This window comes from Echeneis naucrates, chromosome 11, assembly GCF_900963305.1.
Source record: "Echeneis naucrates chromosome 11, fEcheNa1.1, whole genome shotgun sequence".
NCBI lineage: Eukaryota > Metazoa > Chordata > Actinopteri > Carangiformes > Echeneidae > Echeneis > Echeneis naucrates.
In genome coordinates, this window is record NC_042521.1 from 16,541,964 (window position 1) to 16,553,913 (window position 11,950).

At 40.7% G+C, this 11,950-nt stretch overlaps 1 protein-coding gene across 1 annotated transcript; it reads left to right on the forward strand.

Annotated features, from left to right (window-relative positions):
- Positions 1 to 4,841: 4,841 nt before the first annotated feature.
- tmem222b (transmembrane protein 222b) lies at positions 4,842 to 11,721 on the forward strand. Its single transcript, XM_029514697.1, has 6 exons — positions 4,842 to 5,006; positions 5,909 to 5,993; positions 7,926 to 7,957; positions 8,326 to 8,422; positions 8,510 to 8,640; positions 10,298 to 11,721. The coding sequence occupies exons 1-6, from the start codon at positions 4,885 to 4,887 to the stop codon at positions 10,383 to 10,385; spliced, it is 555 nt and encodes a 184-aa protein (XP_029370557.1). The 5' UTR covers positions 4,842 to 4,884; the 3' UTR covers positions 10,386 to 11,721.
- The last annotated feature ends 229 nt before the right edge of the window (positions 11,722 to 11,950 follow it).

An 11,950-nucleotide genomic window follows, 5' to 3' on the forward strand; every position in this document is an offset into this window, starting at 1 on the left:
TAGTGCCTGCAGTGCAAAACGGTCTTGGCAACAAATCCAGACCAGGCACAGAAATATAATCCACAGTGGTATGTATTTTCTGTGCATTCATCACTCTTGTAGTGTAATGTGGATGATACACTGCATAACATATTACGTGTTAATATTATCTGAAGCAAACAAGAAGAAAAATGAGGGGAGAAAGACAGAAGGGGGCCCACTCCAGCAGATTACACAGCCTCAGAGGAGCTGACCCTTGCAAACAATGGCCGGCCGATCATGGAGGGGATAAAGGGGGTATTCAATCAGACCCTGGTGCTGGCAGCTCCCAGCAGCAAGTTTTTGTCCAGGGTATGTATAAGTGCTTTGGTGGTAAAATACTAAATGCATATTTATTGTTCCTCAGATGAGAAAAGTCTTAATCTAATTTACAGCTGAGGGAGACACTGAAGTGTTGCTCAAGCCGCCAGCACACACCCTTGGTGACCCCACTCTTCGTTTGCTGTCTTGAATCCACTTTATTCATTTCTCTTAAACTAATCCACAGGTGGAGATCAATGATGAGACACTTTCGGTGTATTCAGAGGTACTTTTGGGGTAGATATTTTAATATTCTAAATAAGAATTTTCAGTAACTTAAACATTTAATTCATCTTTTTAAATTAGAAACAATTAATTTGCTCATTAATGTCACAGGGAAAGGACATTGTGCAACCCTCCCCTCACCTGTGGCCTCCACCTCTAGGCCCACAGAAAAAACAAGGGGTAAGGGTTTTATAATTTCAGTCCTATGTCTACTTGTAGTAATCCTTACCAAGAACACCAACGTAACTGAAAGGTCTCTCTGGGGATGAGAAAAAGGCACAGCAGTAAATGGTGCTTTAAAATGTTTTAAACATAATTGAGATTTTATTCTTATGACTTTTCCTTTTCCCAGGAAAGGCAGGCTATAATAAATAAAACACATCCTAAGATTGGTGTTTTTTTTTTTGTTTGTTTTTTTTTTTTAATTGGGTGAATAACTGCTGCTGATGGCTGTGTTACTGTAAGTGCATGGCTTCTAACAATTCAGGCAGATAAATCCACTGGATTTTCCAGAAACGGTGAGGTCATGTTCAAGGAGGATGATCGGTGAAGGGGCAACGTTTTTTTATAGCTGACTTTAAACCCACAGTCAGAACAAAAACTGGTCCGGACCAGGTTATGTTCGCAACATAAGTTACCCCGGTGATATAGCCATCTTAAAAGAGCCACCTTCGTGACAAGGAAAAGTCTGGCTTTAAGCTCAACATACCTCGCTAACGCACAAATCTTGCTTCGTAGTACACCCCTCTGGTGACCCTGACACAGTAATCTGGTCACCTTCTAGTATGATCAGGGCGGTGTGGGTGTTTTCTCTTACAGGTTGAAGATTGTTGTGAAATCGCTTTGATTTGTTTTCCTGAAAAGCAACTCATGTTTTTCTGAACTTTATCAATTATCAAGTGGACTGTAGCTGAAAAGGCCTTTTTTCTTCAGTTTTGTTTGTCTAACCCTAACCCTGACTGTATTGTGGCCCAAAACCAGCAACCATAGTGAGAACTGCTCAGATTCTCTAGACACTGAGGACAGGCAGTTCAGACCCTTGTCACCAACCGACTGCTTTTTATTTTTAATAAAGTCAATGAGTAAAATTAATAAATAATCTGATGAAACTGCATCCTCTTCACAAACTCTCAGGTGGATGTCTGAGCTGCAGGTCTACAGCATTGAGTTTAGCACTATGCTTTGTCTGCTGTGGGTTTTAAAGGATGGAAGGTTGGTAGTGTTATTACAGTCAAGTCCAGTTGTTTTGCATCCAGGTCGAGGAAAAGTGGTCAGGAAAGGGAAATTTTTGCCCACTTATGTGTGTTATCTTGACTTGAGTCCTGTTTACCAGTCTAGTATGTCTTCACTGAATCCACAGTGGGGCAGTGTTTCACTTGTTTTAAAAGCGCTGCTTAAAGCAGGTTGTATTTCATACAGCAGAGAACATTTAATTGTTTTCACCTTGTGAGCAGGAGAATCAGTTTAGAATATTGACAGGTGGATGTTTTCTGAACAAATTTCATAGTCTATTTGTTTGAAAGCATTTCTTGCTATTTATAGATAATGAAATTTTGTACCTGCGGGTTTCTTAGATTTTTTCCCAGAGCTGCAAGAACCAATAACTCTTCCCGCTCTGTGGCATCAGTTTGTTATGTTACAAATTTTTGTTAAGTTACTTAAGTAACATTTTTATTTTTTAAAATCCGCCATACAGACACAATATGAATTAACTTCATTCATGACATATTTTCAAACAGAGCTGGCCCTGCCCCCGCAACCTGGAACCTTTTTGTTGAATGGCAGCTGTCATTTTAGATTATGCTCTGTTGTAGTGGCAAATAACACTTAACTAATTACGAGTTTGTGAAATGATCACAAACTAATTGCCACCCAGTCATCCCAGGGGCATTTGGCTCTCGGTTCTTCAGACGTTTTACCTCATTGACCTCTCTCTTTCCCTCAGTGAGGTAAAATTTGAAGCTTGGTGGTATCTTCTGGGGGGAACAGAAAATCCATATGACAATTCAACACATTACAATGAGTTGATGGTCAGATCTATTATGGGAGTTGCATTAGTGTGTATGTGGGTTTTTGCAAGACACTCACAAGGTTTCTTCTGCCGTTAATGAAAAGCCATACACCTCTGGGAGCATTTAAAGACATGGTGTTGTGTAAGAAAGTGCAGTGCAGCTTTAAAAGGGCTGTTTGAGGAGAACTTTTTCTCTCTTTAATAAGGGCCTTATTTAACCAGGAAAAATAGAACTTTTTAACTTCTCTACTCTTACACACAACCCTGCTGATAAATTCCTATTCCTAGATGTGTTTCTAAAAGTGTGGAATTAGAGCCTGATTTCATTTCTTGGCTGGGTAATCACAGTCCAGGGAGCTGAGCTGGAGACTTACCGACACTTGACATTTTACTTTTCAAACCTTTGACTGAAATTGATAAGGTGTCACTGAGTTCCGTTCCCAGCAGCACATCCTCTGGCCTAATTGGGGTGGATGGCCCAGCCAGATTTCGAGGTGGCATTTGCTGGAGAATTCCCTTAGCTCCCTAATCATGAGCCCAGTGCACTTTCGTTTATCAATGTCTGCCTGCTTTTGCTGAGTAGTTTGTTTTTGCCCTTCGCACAATATATCACCTGTCACTTCTAATAGGACAATGTATGGAGTACACTGAGCCCTAGCAGATCCCCTGGGCTCATCTTTGTTTCCATTTCCACCGTTGCCATAGATAACTCCTTTGATATAGCTGCAGACCTCAACCACCAGCTATGCTGCAGCTACGCTGGAGAGTTTTGCTTGTTCTGCCATGGAGGCTCTTCTAACAAACTGCGTAGAAGTCCCATTAACTCCGGAAAAATGACAATAGACTTGTGAAATACAGTTCAAATCCAAAACTAGCACTTCACTCTTCACAAATGTTTTGAACTGTATACAAATTTACAATTCTCTTGGTTTTTCACACAACTACCATTTTCTGACACCACAATGCAACCCGCAGCTATAAATATGCTTATTTGTGTCGGGGGTTCATTTGTAGATATTACCTCATTGCCTATGATGCGAAGGACTGTTCTCTATTCTGAAGCGTGAGCAGAGGCTGAAAGTTAAGTTTTGTGTGCCACACCACTACAACTGAAAACAACTGAGTTTTGAATCTGTCGCCTCTACCAGGGGTTCCAGGCCTCTTTGGATCTCAAACCTCTCAACAGAGGTTCAACTCTACCTGCAACTCCTAACAGCCTTAGTGTGGACATGGCCTGTGAACGCTTCACTCTAAAAGAGTTTTGGATGTTCTTGACACATTGGAGACCATCCAGTCACATGTTCATCTTTATCAACTGAGGATACTATACAAAAGAATTATAATATCAATTAAAAAAAAAAAACATACGAATCATCCCAGCGACTGATTGATAGATAAATGGATAAGCAGTTGATGATGAATGAATATTAATCATCATCATGTCGAAGGTCTTGTATTCTGTGTGTTGATTCTTGGCACACATGAGGTCAGAAACATTAGGACTAGGGCTGCAATTGCTTTTAATTCAGTGGCCATCTTCAACATCTATTTTCCTCTTGAAAGGTCAAGTTAGAGCTATAATTTTGGTCTGCTGCATATGTACCATATGATCAACAGATTTTCAATTTACAAATAGAACAGCAGCAAATCTTCACATTCAGCCAGCTGAAAAGATATTTGCCTGAAGAATTACATGAATTTTATAAATAATAAATAGTTCAGTCAGTTTTTCATTCCAGTGTCATGGCTTGACTGTTATAAATAAGTAAAATAATAATATGGACTGTAAAGGACTGTAGCAAATGTTTTAGTTCGTGGTTATTGGTGATCATCTACGTACAGGTAAAAACAAGATATTTCTGTCCACGTTTGACCGTCACAATTGTAAAAAATTCAGTGTACTTGCTTTATTAACGCTTTATTAGTCTACGAGAACAGAGTTCCTTATCCACGACCAGCTCAGAGACCCCGGAAGCTGCTGCCGCTGCTGCCAGGCAACGCACGGTCAAACCGGATTTAATAAGGCAGAGAGCTTCCTGTTATCCCTTTCAAACTAAATCCATATTCAACGAATATAGCTGTGCTGTCGGTTTTGAGAGTGTTGTTTTTCATTTTATGTTATTAATTGTTTTTACATGCACATATTTTTATGACTCAACGCATTAAATATGGGCATTTTCCGACTGAATACGAAAAAAAGGCCATCTTAATTTATTTTGAAGCTTACAACACCGCTCTTGTTCCGTGGCGTTCGGGGCGAACCTGACCCAGCTGCAAGTGGGGCAAATGAAGTTCATTTTCCAAAGCTGATGATGGCGGATGTTGTTGAAAAAGACACCATGAAGAATTACCACATAGCGTCAGAGAAAATTAACCCAGAGACCAGCCGCTATCCTTACTGTATTGTGTGGACGCCTATCCCCGTGCTGTCGTGAGTTAATGTTGCCGCTGTGACAGTCGGTTCTTGACCGGAGCCTCGGGACAGGGGACGCACTGACAGCCCGACTAGCTTAGCTAGCTAGCGGCAGAGCAACAGTGCTGGTTTCCTCTGAAAAACACGTTATACCAACGCGTCCCCGTAGCCAACTACAGACAGAGTCACGCGTTTGGATTAACAGCGTGTCCACTTCTGTGTTTCCTTTGCCACTCTTCTGTATAACGAGACACGAAATGATCGCAAAGTAAACAAAGGTGGCAGAGGAAACAAGTCGGAAATGGTTTTACGGACTCGAGAGTTGGAGGGTCAACGTTTAAATGCTGAATCCAATCAGCCTTAAAGAGTTTATTATCGCTCTTACTTAATAAAAACATTGACGCGGTAATGTCAAAAGTTGTGAACATTTCATTTAAAGTTACTATTAAGTAGTCGAAATCGTGCTGTTTTTAATAAGATCAGTGTGTGTATGTTGTTTGTGCTCTCCGTTCTCTAGTATGCTCAGGTTTTATACCTGACACTAATATAATCCAACAATAACTGGGAATAATAAAATGTCCCCATTGTGTCATATAGCTGAATATGAGTAGAGGAGCTGGCCGCTGATTTTAATTTAGAAAACACGTGATAGGATCTTTGGAGGAAAGTGAAAGAACTTCCTTTATCCTAGAAGACATTTATCTAATAATTTCATTTCAGCCTCTTCTCCATCTTCAATATGGCTGATTATTGTTGTATGTTGAACTCATGGCCTTTATTATGTTGACTTTATAACTACCACTAAAGGCGGTAGTGGTAATAGAGGTCTTTTCTTTTGGGTTGGTCACAGAAATGCTTGTTTTTGTCATGAGTATTAACTCAGAATGTGTTTATTTATTATTTATTTATTTTTTAAACAGATGGCTGTTTCCATTCATTGGTCATATGGGAATCTGCACTTCCACTGGAGTCATCCGGGACTTTGCTGGGCCCTACTTTGTTTCAGTGAGTAATGATAAACACTGTCCAAACACAGTATTGGACAGTGGAACAGTGGCCGTGAAGTAAAGGTGTACCTGTATCTTGCACAGACACTACTTGGGTCCTTTGTGGTGTTAATGTCATTATTGATGTGCAGCTGCCCTGCAACTGACGAAACACATCTCTCTGTTTAAGTGTTGAAGGTTCATCAAAAAGTGATTGTGTCCTTTTACAACTTCTACGAGGGACAAGTGAGAGACGTAAATTACTGTGTTGTGTTTACCTCAATGACTTTACTGTCATTGAGCAGTTGTATGTTATAATTTGTCCCTTTGCCCAGCTCTTGGGCTCTTCTTGTGTTGGAAAATAATGTGTGTGTGTGTGTGTGGGGGGGGGGGGGGGGGGGGGTAACTGTCACTAACTGGAGTAGAAATTTGCTTGTATGGAGTAACGGATTGACACAGGCCTTAAAATGTAGAGAGAATAGGAGTGTGTGTACATCTGTGTCTCAACATACCCAGTGAAAATAAGCTCACACACACCCTCAGCTTGAACAATGATTGAACGGTTTGTAACATGCTCTTTACAGTCATTTGCAATAGATTCCAGTAACGCTAGTTTTCAGCCAAACAAGTGTTTTCTAATGTCAAAGGACGTTTCTCAAAACACTCTTAGAGTTCTAATTACTTCTATGCTCTCCATTTGTCTTTCCACTTTTTCTTCCTAACTCTCTCAATTTTTCCCAACATGTGACACAACATTCAGTTATGTCTGTGTGTCCGTCGCACCAACATAACCAAATATAGTTGACTCATCCATCTCATAAACACTGGACACACACATTTTGAGAAATAGACTGAAGAGCTCACAGACAATAAATCGCTGCACAGTAGTCTGTTACACCTCTGGGAAGATATCATGGCAGCAGTGGTTTCATTTTTCATCAGGACAATCACAAGCTGAACAACTGAAACATGGCAGTAGCCATGTCACAAAGAAAGGTATACGTGTCTACATTTCATTGGTCTATGCAATGACCGAGATGTTGTAGCAAACATTAAGAAAGGATGCATTTGAGAGCCCATCACTCAGACCACATTCAGATAGTGTGTGAAGACAACAATTTGTCCTTAGCCACATTAAAGGACCACTGCCTCTACTGACACAGTCCAATTCGTCCCAACACAGTTTCATCATGATCTGAAATATATGGCTCTTTTCAAATTGACAAAATGGGCAAAACCTTTTTTTGGTAGCAATATGAATCAGTCTCGCCCAGTGCACACCCAGGCTTAGGTTCTGGTCTAGCCCATATAAAGCCACACCTGAGTATATTCCAGCTGCTATCTTTTGGTGGAGACTAATAGACATATATGAGGTCAGAAGAAACACAAGCATATGGCTCAAGTGTAGGCCAAATGTACCTTGCTATCTGGGTAATTTCATTGATAAAACACCTGTCTGTCACAATCAGATTGGCTAAAAACACAGTATATATATGTTTACATAGTGTGTAAGTGAGATTTGATCACGACTGAATGTGTTGCTTCACAGCTGCATTGAGACTGATTTGGCCTCCCCACAAACTGAGTTGATGGTAAATGGAGACAAACAGGATGTCAGGCCCATTTCCTTAATCCTTAATGCTCAACCATCTAAACTACACATTCCGGTTTACAGAGAGTCGCCAAACGTGTCTGTGCTGATGCCGCTGTCCATTACGATGTGAGAATTGAACAAAAAACAGAGGCTAATTCAAGTTTCCATTTTTAAAGCAACATTACTTTCTGCATATATTTGGACCTAATTGCTCTGTCTGGCCTCACTGAGCAGTAAACTGTGGTCCACACACATATGTTCTTTAAAGAGGGAACGTATAGTGAGAAAAGGTAGATTGAACACAGACTCTCCAAAGATCACCTAACAGTTTGAAATGACCATCCTCCCTTTTTACAGGAAGACAACATGGCTTTTGGAAGACCAACAAAGTAAGTGAATGAAGATCTCTGGAATTTTTTTCAGTGATGTGCTCCAAAAAAAGAGAAGCTGTCAGACTTGTTTTTATGCCTCAACGTCAGGGACAGTCAGAGCAGCAGGTATCATGCTTTCAGGTTTTCTTTTCCATTCCCGTCAACATGATGCAAATTATGGCCTAGTTCAACTCAAATGTCATTAAAGATAAAATCGCATTTTATATTCAAAAGGTCAAAGATCAACTTCATTTCGAACTCATAATGTTCTGTGTGACCAGATTTCCTGCAATTTTTGGTTGGTGGAGGCATAAAACCATGAGGCAATAGTTTAAGTCTTACAACTGCTCCATAAAACGAAAGTTAAAATTTCTCATTGGCTGTAGATATTGGATGCTCGATGTTAGCAAGGTCTATGCTAGCGGCTCCAATGCCTGGGACACAGCAGTGCACGATGCTTCGGAGGAGTATAAGCACCGGATGGTAAAGAGTACTTATGTGGACATTTCCTTTCTTTATTTTAGAAAACTGAGAGATGAGTAATAACCAGAACTCTCATCTTCTCCGTAGCACAACCTCTGCTGTGACAACTGTCACTCACATGTTGCCATGGCTCTGAACCTGATGCGATATGAAAACAGTACCTCATGGAACATGGTAAACCTCTGCCTCCTCGCTCTGATCCATGGAAAGCATGTCAGGTAAGAACTGGACTGACATGGAGGAGAATCCTACATCCTCCTCTAGTGGTCCAACTGCAGTGAAAGTGATGGATGAAAGTTTTTTTAGTAGTTAGTTTTAGTTGACATGTGTCTGATAGAACCATTGTGCTTTTATTTTTCTCAGTACAGCCTGAGTTGTGGCTCATATTGCACTGGCTTTTTTAGAATGCACTTTTTTTATTTTTTATTTTAATGTGTAACTTTTAAATGTTGGTGAGCTACACTCACTGTTAGGCCTAAACACAATTATTGGCAAAGTTGTAGCTGCTGTCACTATCCAGACTGTATATCAGATGTAAAATGAAAACAGACTTACCTGAACCAGAATATAAAGACTATATAAAGATATAAAGAATATAATTCAATCTGAATGGATTTATTTTTTCATACTGCGAAAAAATCAGTATGGATGCTGAGCAGTTCAGTCCAGTCATGTCCAGACCAGACCAGACTAGCCTAGCCCAGTCCAGTCCAGTATTATGAGTCATAGCCTTTTTATTGTTGTGGCTCAACTCCAACACATTAGATTGAGAACAAAACAATGTCTGAAAACTATGAGAGGACTATCACAGTGTAGTTTTGGGTAACACAGCACTACAGTCACAGTCAGCTTTTAAAAAGTCACTTTAAAGAGTGTTAAATGTTCTTGACTACCCAGATCAGTCATATGACCTCAACCAAGTCGAGATGTTTTGGCTCTTATGCTGAGGAAAGAAAATCTTAAAGATAACTACAAAACATGTCTGCCAGAGCATCATCAAGAAAAATATCCATAAATGTGTTGTAGACTAGGGTGTCACTATGTAGGAGTTTCATTGTCATACATGGTCCAGAAATATGTGAATGTTTGATTTTAGCCTCAGGTCCTTAAACAGCAGCTGCTGTTTTCAGTGCAACAATAAGAAACAGGGCTAAAGCTTTTCAGTGGGATCCCAGGGGCTGAGGCATAATCATGAGAGAGAAAGATGGAGCACTGATTCTTCAAGTGTGAGCAGTATGTAGGACGCTCCTCCAAAAGGCTCTCCAGGGCTGCATGAACGGACTACGCATCCCAGAGAGCCTCTGTAGACCATTGAAAACTATTTCTCACTATTTGCTATTCACCATTATGCATGCAATATGGAATAAAAACCATCCAGGTACAACTGAATGCTCCTTTATCAGCAGTAATTGAAACCAACTGCATAAATGGGGTAAGTAGGAAGGTTTTTATAGGAGGCCTAAGACTGAAGAGAAGTGGAGCAACTTGTAGAATCACTTCCTTGTGACTTCTCTCGCATGAACTAACCTGATGAAATCTGTAGCTTTATGTCTGGACCAGTTTAATTTCATGTTATTGTTGAGCTTCATGTGTGCTCAGATTTCCTATTGCACAATACAAACCTTTCATTTCTCAGTCCCTGTCCTCTCAGTAGGGACAAATGGAACAGTAATGTGAAAAAACTACATCAGTACTTGCCATACTGAAACAGTTGTTGGTTGCCATGGTTATGGGAAGTTCAGAGCTTTTTGATGGATGGTTTGAATACCATCAGAATTTTTTATTATTACTCTTCTGTTACTGTTGTCTCCTACTTGTCTGTCCTTATTCTCACCTTGTGCCCTTGTCATTCTTGGTCTTCCTCACCTGATCCAGCTGTGCAGGCTTTCTGAAGACCTGGCTGCCTTTCCTGATGCTAATGGGCGCCATCCTTACAGTGGCCTTGGCCCTCAATCTCCGGTGACCTGGGAGGAAGGTTAAAGACACAGTGGAACCCCTGGAGGCTGGATTTGACCTTTTCAACAGCAAAGGGGAGGGGGGGGGCATCACATGGTGTCAAGCGAATGTAACCAAGGAGATTAAGACTACTAGCCTCCGAGATAATGTTGAACGGAAATGTCGAACACGTGGAGAGCAAGGCGGCCTATTCCGGGCATTACTCCAGGTGTGAAGCTGGAAGTGCCAATGGAAGTCCATTTCAATTCAGTTATTTTGAAAGAAGTGACAGAACAGCCCCCACATCCACCTCCCCCAACCACCACCAAAACAACTACAAATACCTAGACTGTAGAAACACACAATGGATTATGATTATTGAAGGTCTAACAGCAGGTTAAACCATTGCTACCTGCAAAGTGTAGAAGGTGTGTAGCCATTTTTCTAGTTGGTCTGCCCACTGTTGAAGGAAACCCATCCATGCCTTGCTCTCAGATTTGAATGGTTTTACTTTTTTATGGGATTGGGAGTGAAATCCCATGATTCAGTGCTTCCAGGACTTAGGTTTATTCCAGGGAGCACAAACATGTTAAATCAATTAGATGCCTTTATAGGGTATTTACTGCATTTCATGCTCGATCTAATGTAGCTCTTCTATGGCACTGCAACTTAAATATGCCAGAGAAGTTTATATATTTGTGCATTTTCTTACTTGTATTCAGACTAACTCTATAGGATCAGAAAGTCTGCGTCTTCGAAATAGAAAAAAGGGTATTTTCTCACAGATATGTTGGACATGCATCACACACCTAATCACCTCATGGTACTACTGCAGTAGGTTTACCATCAATTTTCATACCTTTAACTACAGATCATCAGTGCAATGATTGTAGCAACCTCAGACACTGTAGCTGTGGAGAAAGCAACAGAACAGTTGTGCTCCTTTTCCGTACTTGTGCCAAATGCAGGCAAACGTGAGACCAGCTCAAACTGTGTCCTAATAAATGGAGCATTTTCCTCAGTGGAACAGCTGGCTGACGATGCCAAAGTTATTGAATGAAAAGTCAGTTGATGTCAGAGCTATGTAAACTATTGTGATTTATTGTTTTTCATCTCTAATTCTGACTTAGTGGGGAAAAAGCAAGTGCCAGTGCCTAAAAACAAAACCTCTCACAGATCCTTGACTTATATATTTTTTTGTTGTTTTTGATGCACCTAAAAAGAAAACGTTAATTCCATGTGATGGTTGGCACTCAAAATCCGTTGCCATGGCTTTGGTTGAGTAGATTCAAATCCCTTCATTGTTTGCAATCAAACAGAAAAAAAAAAAGTGTCAGGCCCTTTCTTTGTTCACAGTGCTGCCAGAAGCAGCAGGTAGCCAGGATCCTCAGGTTTTTCTTGCTCACCATTCCCTGCTGAATATCCCCAGTCCCCCCCCCCCGAGCCCCAAGCCCTCCAAGCGCCTGATCAGCGTTGCTCCTGCTGTTTCCCACCTTTGCAGATCAGATTCGAAGGTCACTGTGAAATGTCAGTGGTGTATCACAAAGCCTTGACACGTACTGGTCAACATCCTGCAATACTCTATGGTAAATC

What these genes read in the sequence shown, in the direction of transcription:
- tmem222b (XM_029514697.1), top strand. Translation starts at nt 4,885, where the DNA reads ATGATGGCGGATGTTGTTGAAAAAGACACCATGAAGAATTACCACATA. An exon ending in ACGCCTATCCCCGTGCTGTC is followed by an intron (nt 5,007 to 5,908) that starts GTGAGTTAATGT and finishes TTTTTTAAACAG; the next exon opens with ATGGCTGTTTCCATTCATTG. An exon ending in AGGAGTATAAGCACCGGATG is followed by an intron (nt 8,423 to 8,509) that starts GTAAAGAGTACT and finishes TCTTCTCCGTAG; the next exon opens with CACAACCTCTGCTGTGACAA.